At 38.1% G+C, this 21,487-nt stretch overlaps 1 protein-coding gene across 6 annotated transcripts in view; it reads right to left on the bottom strand.

Moving 5' to 3' along the window:
• Positions 1–8,852: 8,852 nt before the first annotated feature.
• DTWD2 (DTW motif tRNA-uridine aminocarboxypropyltransferase 2) overlaps positions 8,853–21,487 on the bottom strand; it is a 94,534-nt gene continuing 81,899 nt past the window's right edge. For 5 of the 6 annotated variants that reach the window (XM_075021677.1, XM_075021678.1, XM_075021679.1 and 2 more), the window contains 2 exons: positions 18,647–18,775; positions 8,853–14,036 (listed from right to left, as the gene is read on the bottom strand). In XM_075021677.1, coding sequence (XP_074877778.1) covers positions 13,866–14,036; positions 18,647–18,775 — 300 coding nt within the window. In that variant the 3' untranslated portion in view covers positions 8,853–13,865. The remainder of the gene's footprint in view (positions 14,037–18,646; positions 18,776–21,487) is intronic. The other variant, XM_075021682.1, reaches the window with a different exon arrangement.

The following is a 21,487-nucleotide window of genomic DNA, read 5'->3' as shown; positions in this document are numbered from 1 at the left end:
CATTTTAGAAGCAGATAGGGGAAAAGGGAAAATAAGTAGACGTTACATCTCCTGTTGATCAGATTTAGTACGTTGTACAGGTCCATTCAGTCCCGCCAGTTCCACTGACAGGTCTTAGAAACCTTTAACAAACTTTAAAGCTTCTCTTGAACTAACTCTCACATAGTTTAAGGGAGTTCACAACCAGCACTGGTCTGACATTAGCATTGTCATGCATATTCAACTTTTACATAAATATTTCCATTCCACTAAATAATTGCTTACACAATAACACCAACAAAAACTGAGTAAACATCAGAAGCCTAAGCGTCCATTACCCACAGTCTCAAATTAAAACAAATGACTAGTATAAATTACTTTTAGCAGGATTAGTGCTCAGAAGTATGAGATTCCCTTCGGATCTTTGAGAAACCGGAGCCCAAATTTTCCTTTTAATGAAAGACGGTACTTTAGTACTAGACAGGATGTTAACAAATACCAAGGCAAAATTTGGAAAGGTTAAGAAAAAAATCCAGCTTCATTCATTACTACACATTAACTGTGTTCAAACTCCTTCCCAAGGAAGAAATAACATTGGGTTTGTGATACTGCAGTCACTTCTGATGCAGCAAAATTTTATGTCAAATAAAATTATGTTCAAGAGAATGCCTTAACATATCTTTCCTTCGGCTGTCACAGTTTTTGTCTCATTATCCAAAGAGGCATGACAAAGATACAGGGGGAAGGTTAGGGGAAGAGGAAAAACAAGCGTTCTGACACATCACCTGTGCCTTGAGGTACCTGAGTCCTGTTGCACACGTTGGCAGGATCAAGTATGTCTTACTGTACTGGGTACACGCTGCCTGTGGAGCTGTCTGAGTCCAGAGAGGTGACACCAGGAGAGCATAGGCTTTCACTGACCGCACTGCATAGACACAAATGACTTTGATAAATATCTACACCTCTATGACTAAATTCACTGAGCACTGTGCATAGCAGTTGCATCTCCATCATAGTAGACTTGGGCCCATTCAGAGTGCACCAGTTATGTCCATACTGGAAAAGGGAAGGCTCGTTTCCAGTTCGTCTAGAGTTTTATCCAGTGCTAGAGCTTCCTTACAAATGGAAGCAGACACAAACCAAAGCCAAGGTCTGATGTGTACCCATATACAGATGACCTAGGGAAAGGGTTTAAGTGAGAAGACAAAAGAGCACCAACATGACCTTACAAACTCACCCACATACATCTCCTATAATACAGTTAACAAATCTTGAGCTGGCTCTTGTATTTTATAGCACAGTAAGTGCTCTATAGAAAGTTATGATCTGATAAAATGCCATTTAACATACCTGAAGGCCAAAGAGGTCTCAAATGGGAAAATCAGCGAGATCTTCCTGAAGAGCAAATTTAAAACGTAACAGCTTATAGAAAACAGATGCTATGGCAGCACACAATTGTATGTTGCCGTTTTAGCTTAAGATACAGCCTCATGAACCATAAAATGTTGTAATCTTGTATGGAAATATGAGGTCTTTGGAGCAAAGAAAATGGATCTTTGAAAGCTATGTTAATAGAAAGTGGTTAGCACAGTAAGGCAAATGAAAGAACTAATTTACATGCAATTAAACTCCAGAGACTCAGAGAAGTAATTCTCAAGTCTGTCCAATCAAAAACGAGGCATATAAAAATAAAAGAAAGGATCTGATTAGTTGGGAAAACGGGTACTCCTCTGTTTTTTAGCAACTTGTCAGACAAAAGCCGAAGGAAAGATATTTAAATGCTGCCTTTCAGAGAGGTGGGTCAGCATATGCCCTAATTTGGGGAGATGGCATGTCAAGAGAGACACTAGGGAGGTTAGAGTGTAATTCCTAGCATAAAGGAGATGTTGAAAATCAAAGAAAAGACAACAGAGGAATTTGAAGGGCTCAGTAAAGCCAAACAGTCCTGAAGGGGTATCTGCAGTATCTCATGCTGTTGTAAAGCATGTTTGCAATTTATGAGAATTACAATTTTGCTATGGATAAATTGCAGCTTGAGTGAGAAACCTCTAGCAAGCCTACAGACCTGATCTCTGTTTCACAGAGAGACAAAACCTCTATTAAGAGAACAGGAAAAGGCACTGGTGAAAGTCACATTTTGTAATGCTGAAGTTAGTTTGTTGGGGTTTTTTCCTTCCCTGGGTACTTTTGCAGGGACAAGCTTAAAGACTAGTATGACCTCCACTGAGCATTTGCAGCTAACAGGATAGCTCACTGACTTGAAAAACATGATCACAAGATGCTAACATCTTAGTAACTGTGTTTAACATTAACTACTCTACATTGCAGCTTGTCTGAAGGACACACATGAACAGTTACCACATCTCAGCCATCAAAAAATACTATTAGTCTACAATATTACCTGAAATCTCTTTGCTCATATCATTAACTAGAAATCATGCTCAACCATGTACTATTATTTGCTGAAGTTGAATCTGAGCTGTTACTTGGAATTTAATATTTTTAAAGTTAATTTCCTGAAAGGAAATCTAAAGCTATAGGGAGCCTGAATTACTGATAGTCTTGCTAAAACTGTGATTAAATTTCAGTGGGATCACATCCACTTTCCTGAAATCATGCCATACTGTTCACTGCAGCCTTAAGAATCAATGACCTGTGTATCACAGCATCATAAATACTGTGTCATTTTTTATTAAAACAGACTTTTGATTCAAGGAACACTGAAATATAAACATGTCACAACAGTTCCAGGTGTCAATGTGCTCTAAGTGCCATTAAATGTAAAATCTCTGGCATTACAGAGCATCACTAAAATAATTTTTGTCAAATTGAGTAGAGTTAATTAAAACCTATTATATCCTAGAAGGCACACTACAAAAGACAGGGGTAGTATGCAAGAGCTATACACAATTATTTCTATTCCTGACAAAAGTTGCCAAGCAGAAATTATCAGCTTGTTTAAAAATAGCAAGCTGTTAAGACTTCAAGTAATGTGGAAATATCGTACAGTGATATTTCAACCAGTTACCTTAGAAGTGCACTAGAATCATACAATATCTCAAGTTGGAAGGGAACCATAAGGATCGTCGAGTCCAACTCCCTGCTCCTTGCAGGACTATCTAAAACTAAACCATATAACTAAAAGCATTGTCCAGACAGTCCTCAAACTCTGACAGGCTTGGTGCTGTGATCACTTCCCCAGGAAGCCTGTTCCAGTGACCGACCACCCTCTCAGTGAAGAACCTTTTCGTAATGTCCGATCTGAACTTCCCCTGACGCAGCTTCATTCCGTCTCCTCGTGTCCTATCACTGGTCACCAGAGAGAGGACACCAGCACCTCCCCCTTCGCTGCCCCCCTTGGGGAAGTTGTAGACTGTGATGAGTTCACCCCTCGGCCTTCTCTTCTCCAAGCTGAACAAACCAAGTGACCTCAGCTGCTCCTCCTAAGTCTTGCCCCTGAGACCTTTCACCATCTTGGTTGCCCTCCTCTGGACACTGATATCTTGATGTCCTCCTTTTATTGCGGCGCCCCAACCTGCACACAGTACTCGAAGTGGGGCTGCACCAGTGCAGTGCAGAGTGGGACAATCACCTGCCTTGACCAGCTGGCTATGCTGTGCTTGATGCACCCCAGGACAAGGTTGGCCCTTTTGCCTGCCAGGGCACACTGTTCACTCATATTCAACTTGCCATAGTTATATACATTGATGAGTTCCCTCCTGAGCCTTTTCTTCTCTAGGTAAACAGTCCCAGCTCTCTCTGCCTTTCCTCACAGGAGAGATGCTCCAGTCCCAGGCAGACTTCTCCAAGGGGCACCCCAAAGATGGAGGACAGCTGTGAACTCAAGAAGCTTAGAGAAATCTACTGCAATCATGAAACATGTTTTCCTAACTTCAGTGGATGACAGGCTCTAATCCCAGAAGGAACAACTTGGCCTATCATACCATCTTTGAAGTCTGGTGCAAAGGGGCTGACCTGCCTTCTCAGGCTGGCTTTTCCAAGTTATTGCCTGCTGCTCTTGAAGCAGGAAGATGCCATTCGTGCCCTGGGTCTGGGGTCAGGGATATACTAAGAGCTGCCTCCGGCACCTGGTGCTCTACACGCAGCATTTCCTCCCACCCAGGTCTGCTTGGGCACTTGCATGGTGCAGCAGGGTGGGTGGGAAAGCCCTGCGGCACATCACGGGCTCGCCCTGCTTTCTTCTCCGCACTCCCGGCTCTGCCCTGAGATATTCCCCTCCTGTGCCACTCGCAGCTTGCAGGGGAGAGGGAAACAAGAAGGAGGCATCTCCCCACCTTCTCCGTCCTGGAGCACTCCAGCTGGTATTTGTGCAATGGAGACAAGGGGCAGCCCCCACCAACATGAGCCTGACCCCACCTTTGCAGCTCGATGCAAGGTGGCAGTTGGCAAAGGGGCTGGCCTGCCTTCTCAGGCCAGCTTTTCTTCTCAAGGACCAAGGTCTCAGCTGGGTCCACAGCATGAAGCCCCAGTGCAGTGGCACGTGCTGCGGTCTGCTGTTCGAAGCATTGCACTGAGGTGTCGCAGCCCTCCATGTGCCAAAGGCGCTGGCTGCCCTCTCCTGCAGGAGACCAGGCCACGGCCGTCGCTCAGGAAGATGACTTTGCAGAGGTACGAGGCTGGACAGGGTGTTTCCCGTGCTCCCTGGTCCAGCCACTGACCTTTATGAATGGGACAAGCAGAGCGGGAGATGACTGCGAGGACTTCATGTCACAGCAAGACTTTGGATGACGATGTCCCCTGCTCACAGGCGCAGGAGAGGGGAGGGAGCGTGGCTTGCAGGAGCGCCCGAGCCCTGTGCTGAAGGGGGTCTCCCGGGTCCTCGGGGGGAAGGGCTCTGCTGGACTCCTCCAGGCTGAGAGCACAGGCTCTGTTGCCCTCAGCGAACGAGCTGCCTGGCAGCTTGTGGGGCAGCGGGAGAAGGCCCTGGCCACGGCCGGGCAGGCTGCGCCCTGCCTCTTGGCCCTGCCGCGGTCCCGCCAGGAGCCGGCCGCAGCGGGCCACAGGGTGATGCTCTTGCAGCAAGTTTTGGGACAGGGGAGGCTGCAGGGGTGGTTTCTGTGAGAAGATGACAGAGGCTTCCCCCATGTCCAATAGAGCCAGTTCCAGATGCCTCCAAGACACACCTGCCACTGGCCAAAGCTGAGCCTGTCAGTGACACTGGTAGCACCTCTGTGATAACATATTTAAGAAGGGGAAAGAACTTCTGCAGTAGCTATCCAGGTATTGCATTGAGCCCTTCAATGCCACTGCACATTAGAACACATTTTCAGCTCTGGGATGCTGAAACAAATTTTACATGCTGCAGTGAAGTCCTTACGCCTGTGTACAAAACTGTGATGATGGTAAAGAAGAAGCAAAAGGACCAGTCTCCAGCTGTACCCTAGAGAGGCCTTCAACAGCCACAATAGCTGCAGGACAAATTCCAGCCTTAGCAAACAGCACTAAAGAAACAGATAAATAGGAATGGCAGGATCGACCCATTAACTTTTCAAAAACTCCTTTCAAACATAATCCAAGCATGTTAGCAGGTTTTGGCACTACAAGGAAAATGTAGAAATTAGCCTTTTTAAACTCCTCAGCGATTCTCAGATAACAGTCATTATCCTCCCTATAACTCAAGCATCTACAAGCTGCATTCACAACTGGGACATATTTGGACAACAAATATATTTGTTTAATAAATATGGAAATTTAAACACAACAGTTGGCATTTACTATGCATTTCTTACATGAGCTACTACAGTTCATTTTTGAAAGATATTTCTATTAAAGTTTGCCTGTGTTCCTGCTTAGCTTACTTACACAAAGAAGTTTAACTTTTCGGGAAGCAGAGCAACATAGAGTGGAGTACCTGCTTCTTTCCTATAGTTAATCCATACCTAAATGTAAAATTTTGTCACCATGCTCCTTTTAAAAGCCAGTTCAGCTTGCCTGAGAACTGGAGCCTGGTGCTACTTTAGGCAACAGTGACCATCCACTTGGTTCCGTTTTAAAAAAGAGCATTTGTGACAGTTTCAGAAGTGATATACACAAACCTTCTCTGGCGTTCAACTCTACTGCACCTCTGACTATCCTACAGGATAAAACTTATTAATACTTAAACATCAGCATTAAGACTATCATGCATTTTACATAGCATGCTTTGGTTCTAACATGATTTCTTCATTGAGTCATTGGCCAGCAAGGCACTTGTTTCCATCTTACCTGAATTATTCATGAGGCATTCCCCTGTAGAAATCATCAACTTAACTGGAAGAATCACTCAACAGAACACTCCTGTCATATTTTATTTTTTCCCCTTTATTAAGTTCCAATGTTAATCAAAAGCATTGCATATTTTTTCCCCAAGAAAGAAATAGTGTATGAAGCATTTATTCATGAACGTCTATTATCTGCCACACATGAGAAATAGCACCTTGGACTAAAAGGTGGGAAATCTGTTGTGCAGATGACAAAGTTCCTAAAAATTACTGAATAAATACAAATAGGTAGATATGAATAACATTTTGATATAAATACAATTTAAGTAACTACTTGCCAAACATTTAACTCTAGGAACTAGTAATTTTCTCAAAATAAAGGAACTAGTATGATTGTAACTTTAGATGAACTTATAAAGGGGATGACAATCAGCTGTTGCCATTGAATAGACACAATTCATACAATCATTTCAGGAGGACAATGTTTCATCACGAAAGCTGAAGACATATACAAGGTGTAACTAGGTTTCCATCTTCTGTGGTTGCTTCAGCAATTTTGGAGGCAGAAGATATTCAGTATTTTACAGGCAAAAAATAAAAGCTAAATAAACTTGCAGCGAATTCAATCCAAATCACCAAAATTTAATCCAAAGCTTCACAAAGTTTATACCTCTGCAAGGGGCAGCACAGGACCTCATTTTATTATTTCAATGGAATATAAAGATGAAGACTGTTCTCTGAAAGGATACAGCATTCACATTACAATTTTTCTGACTTGAAGGTGCTAGGAAGTCAGAGCAGATGCAAATTACCCTGTCTAAACTCTCTGATTCTATAACTCATACCCTGTCTAAACTCTCTGATTCTATAACTCATACCTCTCTCCACATCCAATCCAATTCCTCCAGCAATTTCTCCCACACTCCTGAATTTTAGAGCTACCTTAAAAAAAAAAAACACCAAACCCAGAAACACCCAATTTCCCTGTCCCCAAACTTTGTTATCACTTTGAATTAGGTATCATTTCTCATATACACACTGTGAAAACAACAACAGTAATTCGGATCAGTTTATGTCTGAGGTAAACAATGCTGCCAGGTAAGTGAATGCTTCTCGTTTGGTTTTTAAATATGCTTAACTTCCTCCTGATGTAAAGTCCTCAAAAACTTAACTGAGGGTATATCCTAAAGAAGAGGCTGCATCCATCCACAGATTTACTTTTATAGCAGTAACATACAGTGTTAAAACAATTTTGAGTTACACAATAGTCAAGCCCCTTTTCCTCTGACTTTGAAGTGATACCTACCTCTAGAGACAGAAAGAAAGAACTGTTCTTGTTCCCTTGAACAGAAGGGCTGCGATTTCCCTTGCACCTTGTGAAGGGCACATAAGCAAGGACCTCCCGTTACCTGCTCCTGGGCAAGGTGTAAAATCTGGTCATTAAAAGTTTGCTTTTATATTTTGTCCTTTGTCATTGGACAAATACTGACTTTTTATTTTTTCTGTTTCCGATAAACCCCTAGTAAACAGTAACTGCAACAGAAATGGACGTTCACACTGTGTTCTCCTTCCTCGTATCAAAAGCACATCATGCCCCAACAGTGCCAGAACAGCTCTGCAAAATATCATCCGCAACTCCACAGTGGCGACGGGGTCAAAAAGGAAACAAGACGGCTGTCTGAACAGAGAGGCAGGGATGATTTAGTTTTGCATGCAGAGGTGCAAGTTCAGCCTGCGTGGCTAAAGAATGTGAAACTCTTGCTGATCGCAGGGAGACCAGCGGCATGAATCCCAGAGGGAAGAACTGCTATCTGTCTGGGGGTGAGACAGGTGAACAAAGGCAAGCAGAACAAGAATCTCACAACTGTTTCAAGATCAACTGGAGTACATATTTTGTCTAATAGAAATGCCTGCTCAAACAAAAAGAGAAAGCAAATGTATTTGAATAAGGCATGGGTCACAAATCCTAAGTGTTCTATCTTTTTTTGGCTAATACCTGACTACCAGTACCTTCCATTAACAAATCTATTATTGATACAATCCAGAATGACCAGTAAGATTCAAGTTCTGCATAACTCTATTACACTCAAATGGAAAAAAACATAGACACTACTCCATAGACACTTCAGTGAAAATGAAAGTCCACATAACTTTTCTAGGGAAAATTATATAAATTATCTTTTCATCTAAACTTAGTATTCCTCACAATACTGAATCCACATTTGGCAGACAGCAGCACAACTAAGACTGACACAAGTCATCCCATCTAATCCCTGAAAAGAATAGGAAACTTGATCTTGTGGAAATTTAAGATCCCTTAGAGTTCTATTTCAACTATAATAAAGTACCATAAGTTGATAAATTAATATACTACAGTATCACTTTCTCCTCATTACCTTCTGCTAATAATTATGGAAAAAAAATCGAATGTAATGTAAATGACCTCAATTCTGCAAATACTTAATCACAACCAGTATACGACCCATTTCTCAACACATTCATCTAAAAATGTATAAAAAAAGCATACAAAAAAAAAACAATAGAAATTTACTATTACTTTTACCTACACATCTGTTATATACATATGAACCTTTCAGCAGCAAAAGGCAAACAAGACACTAGAACCTCTGACTTTTTTTTCATAGAAATTTAATTTTATTTTTAAAACCTATTTAAAAGATGGTGATAACTTATAATAATTACTTACATATTTTGTAAACACAATCTATAGTTACATGCATGTATATATGCAAATGGTTTATATATTATTAATTTGCCAAATATTCTATGTTCCTCTATTCCACTAACACAGAGAAGTAGATATGTCTTAATGTGCTTTAAATCTATTGTATATACTCTTTGATACATCTCTTTATTGAGAGTAAATCCTAGTATTCAAGCCCAAAAGAATCTTTCATATGGCAGAGAAAGTCCCAGTTTCAGTTCAGCTATAAAAGCTAAAATATTTTACCTGTCCTTACAGACATAGTACGCCACAGCATAGCATATGGTCTGTTACAGCTACTGAGGTTTTTAATTATTATTTACATGGGCAGAGAGAACAGTTCAAAGCTACTTCCAACTGAGCATCTGCTGCCTCTTACATCTATGACAGAAGATGTATGGTATGCATAGTCCAACCAGATCAAGTGGTGTATATACATCAACTTAAACCATAACTGTGCTGCAAGCATTGCTGCACCACAGGTATAGCAATTTTTCTGTTGCTTAGGGATGGGAAGCACCTTCTCAAACAGAAAACTAGTTAGCATCTTTTAGGAAATACAAAGGGATCCAAATAAATATTTAGTGAATCTTAAACTAGTAAAACAAAGAAGCTGCCCTAGGATATACTCCACAAACAAGACAAACTGTTAGGACAATCTTGGTATTAAGTGAACACCAAGCCATAGTGATGAGTATTGAGCTTTATAGCAACCATACCCTAGCAATAGAAGCAACTTTTATCTAAATCACGTACTCAACTTCTTAAAACACAGACCTTTCTCTCCTTCTCCCCTCTACTTCCCCCTGTTGCGTGTCCCCCACTACAAAAGCAGTAGCTCTCAGGACATGAAGTGCTGGGGCTTTGGAGGAATTGTGAAAAGGGACACAGGAACAAGCCTGGTAACTAACAGTGTATGGAAGTCCATAAAGTGCAGGTTTTGTAGCAGGGAGATGAGGAATGGCTGCATGAGAACAGAACCAGCTTTCTTTTTAGCCTGAATACCACAACTTCAGGAAGGAAAAAATGTGGGTGATGTTCACAACATTACTCCTAGTAGGGCACTAAGCTGGAGATACAGCGCTTGGAGGATGCTAGAGTGTGGGAAGATGTGCATGTTTGTGAGGTAGCAAACAGGAGTCAGCCACTACTGCAGAAAGAGAGAAGAGAGCTCTGAAGCTGAAATGCTTGAGAAATTGCCACAGCAGTTTAGTCTTCATGCAGGTTTCAATGGATAACAAAGGAACCTTTTTCTTCAAGTGGCATAGGAAAAGCCACATCTCTTCATTAACTGACTGAATGGTGTTAAAAAGGCACAAAAAAGGACTAGGCTTACTTCTTTGTGATACCAGCACATGTGAACAAATTCAGTTCTGTAGAGACGTAGTGGCATATGATCACAGTAAATTAGATCTTTCATTGGTTCAAAGCAGAAACAAATATATAATTTATGTGCATTTGTGTATGTAGGCATAATAAACACAATCATCAGGAGAAAAGCATGAACCACTATCCCTTTTAAAAAGTTCAGGTTTTAATTAAATTTCAAAACAAGCAGAGAGGTTGTAGAAAATAATGTAGCATAAACAATTTTTTACCTAATGTAACAATTGAGAAGAAAACCCTTGGTCTTAAAATTTTTGCACTTTTTGAAGTCACTTGAAAAGTTTCCTTTTTATTTCAAGAAAAACTAATAAAAGAGTAATTTATTGGTAGTATGCTAACACCATCTTCCAGCTGGAATTCCAATGGAGTTATGAAGCAATGAAAGTAAAATCTTGAAGAAAAATAAATTTATGTTTGTTCTGAGCATCTCTTCACTTTTAATTTGAAAGCTTTCTAAACAAAAGGTGTGTGGGTGTGGGTGTTCTTGTTTTGAAAGATTTCTAGCTTTGTCTTTTTTCTTAAACTTTGTTGTACAGATTATGAACATATGGAGACTTAACAATGCCCACCTTCGTAAAATTTTTACATGTGTTCATGTGCTCAAAAGCCTGCTATCCAAGTCACCAGCTCCCCAAAGCATGACACAGTGGCACATAGAAAGCAGATTTCATTTTGGTAGCAATATTTGGAAATACAAAAAGTGGACAAGGACAAAGGACCAAACATTAGAAGCAAACATGTTCCTTTTTTTTAATCAATATCTTGTTAGACTGGTCGGTTTCACTCATTAATCTTTTGGTAAGTGAAAAATGAAACAGATTGACTATTACAGCAAAAAATAAAATTGCAAATTAAACTCATTCTAATGAAATTGCTTGCAAAGAGTGCTACTTCATCACACACAACTTCCATCAAAAGAGCTTGGAATTCAGAGTACCCATTTCTTTGAGGTCATGTATTTATAGAGAAATTCTGAATCCAAAAGACCTGAAAAAAACTTTCTAAACTCTTTCTCTTACACTATGTATATTTTTAAAGCCATGTAAGTTCCACCAAAAAAAGTAAGAAAAAGTATTTTGTGTTTAATAGCTTTGAACAAATCTGAAATTGAACTTCATTCGACTGCTGTGTTGCATCTAAATGATCGCTGTATTATAGCTGAGATGGGACATACAAAAAAAAAACCCAAAAATGAAAAGCCTGGAGGTTTGCAATGAATTGTTCTTCATTTCTTCAGCAACTGCTGCATAGTGATCGATCTAGTATCGTACAACACAGGAAATTAGCAATTAAAGGCTTCCATGCATCCAGCATTACATCCTACAAATCCTGTTAACCACAGGAGCAAAATTAGAAGAACAAGATGAATCAACGAAAGTAAAAAGTGCTTATTTTAAGCTGTGTGGAATTTGTCCTCTGCTGAAAAACATGAAAACTCTGCAGAGATTGCATGCACAAGAGTATTTAATGTAGGATTATAACTCAATTATGACAAGTATTTCTCTGATCCTGTAATTCTAAGGCATTTTGCAGATGTCTGTGAATCCCAGGCTGCAATACAAATTTCTTTCTGTTCTCCATAACATAAACTCACATGTTATGAAAAGACTCATTTAGTCTTCTGTCTAGGAAAATAATCTTCACAATGTAGGTCAAAAGATATTCTACTGTTCTAGGTGAATCTATAATAAGGTAAACTAAATGAAGATATACAACATTAAATGTGAATATTGTCCATATATGTAAATACAGCATTAACAAGCAAGCCTAACTGATACCCTTGTTTCCTTAAGGAATGCTTGGACCATGTCCCTGGGCACAGGGGAAACAGATTCCCAGCCCAGCACGAGCCATGCCAACCCCAGAACTGGAGGCAGTGTCACACACAAGGCTGTGCACACAAGTTGCACAAGATTGCAACTTCAGCCTCCAAGCTAGCCCGGAGATTGCTGCGCTGTGCTTCGCTACAGGAATAAACATGTCCTTTCTCTGTTCCAATGTGAACAAAAGTGCATCTACACTATCATTAATCATATGACACTGTTTTGCTTCAGATTTGTCAAAACTAATTCCGATTTGCTGAATTTATCTAGACTGGAAGAAGAGAAAAAGGTTACATAAACTTTGCTAACATATCGAGACAAATTAAATTGTTAATCCATGCCTAAACAAAAGGTCACTATTAGCTCTAAAATTTCTTAGCTAATCTCTGACCTAATTTTGACCTCTCTTGTTAATTGCAGAAATGCTTTCAGTTAATGTATTGGTTAGCTGTGTTTACACCCTCCACTTCTGTAGTTTCTTGCCTTGCAGCTCATAAATTAAAGACAAAATATCTTTTTCTAAGTCTAATTAGTACCCAATTAGCTCCATGTTGTTATCTAGAGTGGAACCGATAGTAAAGACAAATATTAAGCATTTTTATCTGTTTCATGTAGGAAGCATTTATGAACATGAAGAAAGGAACATCAAAAACTTTATTTCTTTTTTTTTTCCTCCAGATCATAAAATATTACTTTACAAAGCTTGTAAAAATACCCAATTCTTCAACTTCTATTAATTCCCATTAGAAAGAGGTACAGTTATATCATTGCTAGAAGAGAAGAACTAATTAAAGAACACGTGCAAATCTAATGGATCTGCAATCATCTTAGTAGGTTGTATCCAGACATAATCATTTCTCATTGCATCATACTTCTTACAGAGTTGTTTACACTGGGTTTGTTTAATTCCTTTAGTATCATAACGATTGCATATCAGGGCATGGCGCATCAACATCCATAAAATGTCTCCTTCTGTGAAAGAGTGGTTTTTGTTGAAGTAAAAGTGAAGCACCTGAGTTATAATTCCAAAAATAATTTCTCTACATTCACTTCTTTTTTTTTAAGTCAGAAGTATTCAGGTTCTGGTAAAAACATATGCGGGCTTAATTTAAAAATTAAGCCTGAGAGACAAACTAAACCCGACTGCATTGTAAAATGTATATAAATTTATGATAAGGAATTCTAATAATGTAAGAAATAAAAAACTCAAAGTAAAAAAGAACTATACAAATAGCATGCCTTATGTTCATTTGAACTAAGTAATATAAGGAATTACAGTTTGAAAACCTACTGTAATCAGATACTGAAGTTATAATGCTCAGCAGAAATTCAATATACTTCTAAATGCTGAAGCCTTACCATTCCGTCACATTCATATTCCGTGACTTTTCGTACTGATAAAAGCTTCTCCAAAGTAAATTTATCCAGTCATATTGAGGATCATACTTGTCACCCAAGAGATAACATAACTCTAAATTATGCTCAGAGTTTTCTTCTTCTTTTCTATAGGAAATGAGAATGATCTTCTATCATCTGAACAAAGGCACCTGGCCTACTGCAAAAATGAAAAAGCTTGTCCATTACTGTTTGTCACATTGGTAGATAAAGTCTTACCTATGAAGGGCCTAAAAGTTGTTTTATTACAGTATAGTCAACTGTTTGGATCAAATCCAGATTCATATTCATTTGCTAGCTGCAAATAAATCCCACTGTACTGTCAGTACAGTTTTCTTATATTTTAACATTATTCACCAAAAGCTCCATTCTTCTGAGTTTGCGCTTATTCTTTGGCATTGGCTTGTCATATAAACCATTTTTGAGAAGATGCTCCTTGCTGTGATGGATCTGGGCACCATGCTGAAGCTGAAAAGAGCATAAAGCTTGAAGTGGACGGAGTATAGTCTGCAGAAAGATGAAGGGGTGGGGGGAGACAAAAAAGCCAACTTTTTAGTAAACTATTTTAGAGGCATCAATTATTACAGGTTTTGTATTCAAGGACTACTTAAAAATGCTGATAAAATATAATTTTGATGATAAATGCTGATAAAATATAGCCTTTGGAGACAGAGGGCACAGCTGAATAAGAGATGTACTAAAAAAGAAGCCACATAGTAGACATATATCCACCTACCTGCTGCCGTCCCTTACTGCTTCCTTGGACCCACTCAGTCCTGACTTCAGTCCCAGCTACATTACTCTAAGTTATGACTTTAACTTGACCTTAGCAATGGACTACGATCAATTACTGTGGTACAGCCAACAAGTTGTAATAAAATAAGTAACAATAACTAAGCTGTTTGTGCTTGCATCATGAAACTACCTTAAGGCAGCGTTTTAGAAAGAGAGGAGGGACTCATGATCAAGGCAGCTGGACTGCTATCCTGGAGACTGGACTGTATCCCTGCTTCTGCCCAGTGATATTATGTAGGACTAATGAAGCCACATAAACAAAATTTATCTCAAGTGGTTCCTAACTGTATGTTCTTCATTTTCTGGTTGCCTGACTCAGTATCACGGGGCTTCATGTGCAGATGTGTAAAGCAATCACAAATGTAACTGCAGTCAGCAGGAGATGAGTTTCTACCAAGTAAAATGTGACTCTTCCAAGCACACAGGAAAATGAAGTGACTTACATTGGGCATGAAACTAAGTGCCCAACTTTAACTTCCATGGCTCTCAACTTCAATTCATCATCTTATATGCTGGGAACAGCACTCATTTAATTCAGAGAGGGTATAAAAAAAGTGCACAAATGTTTATGAAGCTCCTGGCTATTGCAACATTTATAGAAGCACCTTTGAGAAACTGATAGTTTTGCCTTTGAAAAGTAGGCTGGGCCAGTTCTGAGTGGTAGGGATGAAACAGAATACAGGACTGTGAGTTGCAGACACTAACAAAACATTCACCCTGGACCTGAATGAGACAGAAGTCCTAATGAAGGAAAAATATGCCAATGTTGTTCTAGCACACCAAAGGAAAAAGTAAATATACAAAACCCTCTTTTAGCATAAAAGCATATGGTAGCCACACTGTCATAAAAGATATACAAGTTTCTAGAAAAGTTTCTTCACATAGAGTTCCAATTTCTGAGCCATATTTTCTTGTGTGGCCACACACTTTGTCCCAGTCTGGTTCTAAATGCAATTGATTTAATGTTGAGGTGACTCTCTAGTGTCACACAGGCAGACACAGGGGTGCCATACTCTACATCATGACAATTGCAGAAGCAATTTTTGACCTGGGAACCTTTTTTAGCAGGCAGAGTTCAAGTACCAAAATATTCATTATCTGATGGAGAGGGATATGAGCACCCCAGGCTGGACACTAGAATGTAGTGAATACATGGATAAGTTTTAAATCTCTTTCACATACCCTTCTGTACTACATTCTGCGCACACAATCAGGTTGCAGACCTGAGTCTATGGTGCAAAACTACTCATAGGTCTTTTTCAAAAGGCTTATTAAATTTGTATTACTAATGTCAGCAACAAAAGATTAAGAAGGACATTATCTTAATAACCTCTTCCATCACAGACTAGTGGGATCACAACTTGCAAGGAAAAGGCTAATGTCCAATTAGTATTCTTTGACCTAGGATAAACTTCAACTCAAGGCTGATAAGTCCCAAATTCCTCCGATGACACCTAAGAGTTGTGAGCTGGCTGGTAGGAAGACGTAACCCAGTGGGTTGCATTCCATGGCTGCAGGAGTGGAGGAGGTCAGTGGGACAGGCTTACAAAAGCATTTGATCTTTGAGCTAGCTGTAAGGGGGTATTCAGATCGTCTCTGCCATCTAGTTTTTGCAGAAAGCAATTTACTACTTTCCAGGCAGTAATATACTCAATTGCCTGTCTCAAACTGGATCAGTTTTGGGGTTTTTGAGAGTCCAAGATCACCCTGCTGTGCTTGACTTCAGGGGATCATTTAAAAATACTGACCTATTAAAAAAAGATAATGGTTATTTGATTCCAGTAAATATCCTGAGACCAAGATACACTAAAAAGAAAATTAATCCTACCTGACTGATAACTAAATGAAACTTTTTAGAGTCTAGCACCAGTTACTCTCAATGATATTTGTCAACCCAGTAACTTTAAATTCAGATATTAACTGAAGAAGTAAACCATAAGTTTAAAGGTAGTTAAATAATTCAATAGCCTACGTAAAAGAGATAGAAACTTTACTGTTACTAATCTCCAATTTTTCTTAAGTTTCTCACACCTTGGAAATATTTTTCCTTTTTAACAAGTTATTTCTAAAGGTATTTTACAAATTCCCAAGAGCCTCAACTGATAGTACCTGAAGTAATACTATTCCCCATTATTAGAATATGAAGAGACTGGTGAAAATATCTGAATGTTTCTATGACAATTTTGTTCTCAACAGAAGAAAATAAACATTCTAAGGTGTGTATACATATATACCACCTCCTAACATCTATTATAGGATGTACAATTTAAAATTAATAAACTCTCCTGACTTTAAGTGGTTTCAGGTTTTATCTACCATTAGGAAAAAGCACAAGAAAGTCAATGGCACAAAGCCTTCAAGACCCAGCACAAAAATTTAATTCCAAACACTGCTTGCTACATTATTCAGTACCAATGAATCACTAATCAACTAAATAATCATCAAGTTTTTCTGGCTTCATGAAAATTAGACATCAGAGTGATTATAGGCTGTAATCTCTGCCAAGCTTACTAATATCTTCCTTTGCTACAAAATGCTAATCATACTTTAGAGTGAGTATAACTTCCGTTACATGAGTGCAACATGTAAATTCTATACATTACAGCACATTAGCATGTGTTGGTCTCAGAATATTTACTGGAGTCAAATAACCATTATCTTTTTTTAATAGGTCAGTATTTTTAAATGATCCTCTGAAGTCAAAGCACAGCAGCGTGATCTTTGACTCTCAAACACCCAAAAGCTAATCCAGTTTGAGACAGGCAATTGAGTATATTACTGCCTGGAAAGTAGTAAGTTGCTTTCTGCAAAAACTAGATGGCAGAGACGATCTGAATACCCCCTCATAGCTAGCTCGAAGATCAAATGCTTTTGTAAGCCTGTCCCACAGCTAACAGTTAACTGTTAATTACAGTTATTTAACATAGTACATAAAACAAAGTAGTTTTCAATACACTATAGTTAAAAAATACCCAAAAGAAAACTGTTTAAAAAAAAAAATCAATCTAGCATGTTACATTTGTACAATTTAGTATATTACATGTGCCTGGTACACAGTCCATGTTTTGAAATTTTGCAATAAGAAATGTCAAGTGAACTTAGAATAACATCACAGGAAGAGATAACTACAACAGTGCACCTCTGCACTATTTGCCCTGCAACATACACAGTAGTACTTCTATTTGTTTTGGGCTAAATCCCCAACTGTCATCTCTACAGATTTTTATTCTGTATTGTGGCAAGCATGTATTTGGTGCCTTATAAACCAACCATTTTAAAAAAGTAATGTACAGCTGAAGAGAATTTGGTTCACTCCATCATATTTAGAACTGCAGGGGAAAGTGTGCAAGAAACTAGTACAGGATGAGAGAATGTGATGGGAAAGAAGTAGGAGGTAGAAGGAAAGAAGGAACTGGAAGGCACTAGGACTGCTGAGTTAAAAATGCATAAAAGGTACAAAAGAGAAACAGTGACCAGAAAAGATAAATGGAAAAAAGAGGGAAAAACAAAAGGGACATGGAGTAAAAAGCACAGGAAAAGTCTTAAATCCTGAGACAAATGAACCTGAAGACTGCATAGTGAAAACTTGTAGAAGTGGAAGTGCCAGGGGAAAGCACTAGACAACTAAAGAAAAGGAAGAGGAAAAAAAAACAAACAAGGAAAAAAGAGGAATTGAGGAGATGGGTTGAGAAGGTAGCAGTTCTTTTCAATAACCAATCTAATACTCCATACACAAACGGGCTACCACAGTAAAAATGGTCTGCAAGATAAGTAGTCTGCATTCAGCCTTGATGGATGTTGCAGCACCAAATACAATCTGTTACAGAACATGATCTGACCCTAACTGGTACTTTAAACATCATCAAAGCAAGATTTTTAGCTCTGAATCTTGCCCAGGTTTACCTTCAGACAACTCTTTGTGGTAAAAGAGCCAATCTAACTCCATTATGGGATAGAACAAAAAATACCATACTAGAATTTAACATACTCAAAAGAGGAATAGCAAAACAATCATTCAAGACCTTTGTACCTAACAAGTTCCCTCAGCAATCTGACAGCAATGTTGAATAAAGAATAGGAAAACTATAGAGACTTTTGGAACATGACAGGAAAGAGTCACAGTTATCTGAACATGCTAGAGTTAATAAACATCTGAAGAAAAATAGTTTCTATTGGTACATACTTGGTTTAGTTTGCTGTGCAACAAAACCCTCACAATGCCATTAAGATTTTGAATGTCAAATGTGACATTAATAGCTAAGTACCTTTGCAGCCCTTCTACTATTCCTAAAAGAAAAACTCAGATGTTTAAAACTACGTACCTCTTGTATACTCTTATTTTTTTCCATGATACTAAGAGCAACAGCTGCACATTCAAGTGTAGACAGACAGGTGTTTGTTGGCTGAGTACGAATTACATATTGACTTGAAATGTTGGGTTTTAACTGCACCTGAAAAATAGCACACTCTACTAAAATAAACAGGTCAGTATAGCAAACAAAATACTTCCTTCCTACACTAAGCAAAATACAGGCCCTTCCCCTCTGTGGCCAGTCACCTTCTTTCCATTTTGCTGTTTTGTCTCCCAGTAGCCAATGACTTTATGTTACTGTTAAGTATAATACTATAATACCTGTGAGTTGCCATCAGAGACATGAACAGCTCATTTGTTACTGTACAAACACATAAAGAAAATACAATTGTTTGTTTAGAGAAAGACTGGGTGAAATTTTAGCAACCAATTTCAGTTGCCATAGATATCCTATACAAAATTAAAATTATTCACTTATGCTTGTTTTATTGTACACTAAATACACACACGGTCCCATACAATAAACAATGACTGTATAGTCACTGACACTATTTACCTTGGTTAAATATTATTTGTCAAGTTCTGAATGAAAGACTTTTAGAAACTACATTTACTCATATAACATACTAGGGCACTGATGAGAACTATTTGCTTACCTAAATCATGTTTGAAAATGTTCTGTTGGTTCTGCCTCAAATGATAACCACTCTATACTATCACACAAGTTAAAGGTTTTGAAGAAAAAGAAATTTAATTCAACCACTACACTGCCTGTTTTATCAGTTCCAAAAGCTTTTACTGAGCTTATAAACAGTGGTTGAAACATCAAAGAATTTACATTATTATATGTTGTGTCAAAATTCAGCTATTATTCCTTTATTCCTAAACTTTCCATCTCCACATATGTTTAAAATATAATTTGCCAAACAAGTTAATGTTTTAGCAACGTTGTCACTATTCTTAACCAAAAATTATCAGTTCCTTTTCCAAAAAATTGTACTACAGTACCATAAACCCTAAGGAGTTATTATAAAAGAGCAAGGCAATTTTCTTTTTTTTTTATCTTATCCCAACAATTGTCTTTTATTTTTCCTTCTTCTCAAAAAAATGAGTGACTGTTCCCTATGGCCACCACAATATTGCTCCCATTCTTCGTGCCAGACGTTTTTCAGCATTCCTCACTTCATTCAGTATTTTCCCTCTTCACTTTTCCCATTTTTGCTTTCACTTGTAATGCTTCATTTTCCTTCATCTCTTTTACATGCCATGACCCATTCTCAGCAGTTCAAGGTATCTCATTTATAAAAGAGAAACTCCAAGCCGCTGAAGAAACCTGAATGAATAAGATCAAATTCCAATGGTTTACCTGATCCCAATGTAATGGGAATTAAAAATAAATAAATAAAAAGAAGTTGACAAGAGATGAAGAGAGCCATTCTGGAAAGAACAAATAAGTTAGCTATAAAAGCTCAATATACTCAAATAGAGGAAAAGACAGAGAAATGTACCTTTGTGAGAGAAGGTCCTAACTTGTTTATCAAAGGAAACTTTTTTTTTTTTTTTTTTAATGCTAGTCTTCTTATTGGGTAGGCTTGAAGGACCAAAACATGCACATTTCAGAATGTTTTAAAAGTTTCCAGCAAGGATTGTTTACATACTTTAGAGAGATCACTTTCAACAGCCAAAGAACACACACTTGGTTTGCAAAATTGAGAAGCTGAACTCATGTTAGTTGTGTAAAGAATACAGCATACTAACATTATGATTTTTGCATTATATAAAAATACATTTGTATTCTTTCTACAACTGTAATACTGGAAATGTCATTTTAATTAAATAATTTTAAAATCACATCTTCTAAAATCTATTTTGTACCCTTGAGTGAAGATCGATGCTTTTGCTATTTTAAAGCTGCTTACCATAATAATTACCTGGAATGCATTGTATTTTTAATCAGGTTATACAATTACCAACTGTTAATTAAACTGAAAATGCACCAGTGGTCTCAAAGCACACATAAATGTACCTTCCCTGAACTTACTATTCTTAGATATTTGAAAGTAATGGTTACAGGTGATAATATACAGAGTTATTTCCTGCAAATTCAATGGTCATCCCCACTTAAAACTCATTTTCATTTTCCGCACCTATTCAGCATATTTCTGCAAATGAATTGGCACAATATATGACAAAATACTCCATGAATGCCTATTACTTACTACAAAGTCGAACCTAATGTTTTATATTTAAAGCCAAGATAGTTGAAGTAGTTGATTATTCCATGTCTGCAAACTCATTGTCTTTAGTCTCTAGCTCTGTACTCTTGACTGTCGAAAGAAAAGATTTTATACCTAGCACTTCATTAGCAGATTATGCTTGCTGTTACACTATAGTGGAAGCCTATCATACAATCTTTAATTTATAGTCATACTGTAGAATTTTTATCTACCGTATGAAAGATGTTAACAGTTACTTGGATATTCAACAGCAAATTCTGTCCATATGCTGGGGAACAGATCCAGGGCAGATTTAAGAATGAAGGTAGTGGATACATACTAGCCTTTATCAACTACCTTCTTCAATTTGATAGTGAAAAATTAAAAGAGAGTGAATTGATTTAGGGGAGAAAATGTAGAATTTGGACATCTGTGTATGTAATGAAATGCAAAAGAAAATTAAAATGAAATTAATATTTTCATTTATTGTTCCTCAAGGTTTGCTCAGTTTTATGCTCCCTTTACTGGGACGATGTATGGATATCCATCATGACAGAGTAGGAAGGCTAGTTATTTCAAGTATACAGAGATCTATGCTGGAGGGAGCTTTCAGTCCCTACTTAGAAATTCCTAGA

Source organism: Buteo buteo, chromosome Z, assembly GCF_964188355.1.
Source record: "Buteo buteo chromosome Z, bButBut1.hap1.1, whole genome shotgun sequence".
In the NCBI taxonomy this organism is placed as follows: Eukaryota; Metazoa; Chordata; class Aves; order Accipitriformes; family Accipitridae; genus Buteo; species Buteo buteo.
Note: the sequence above shows the minus strand (reverse complement) of the source record. Positions and strands in the feature narration are given on the sequence as shown.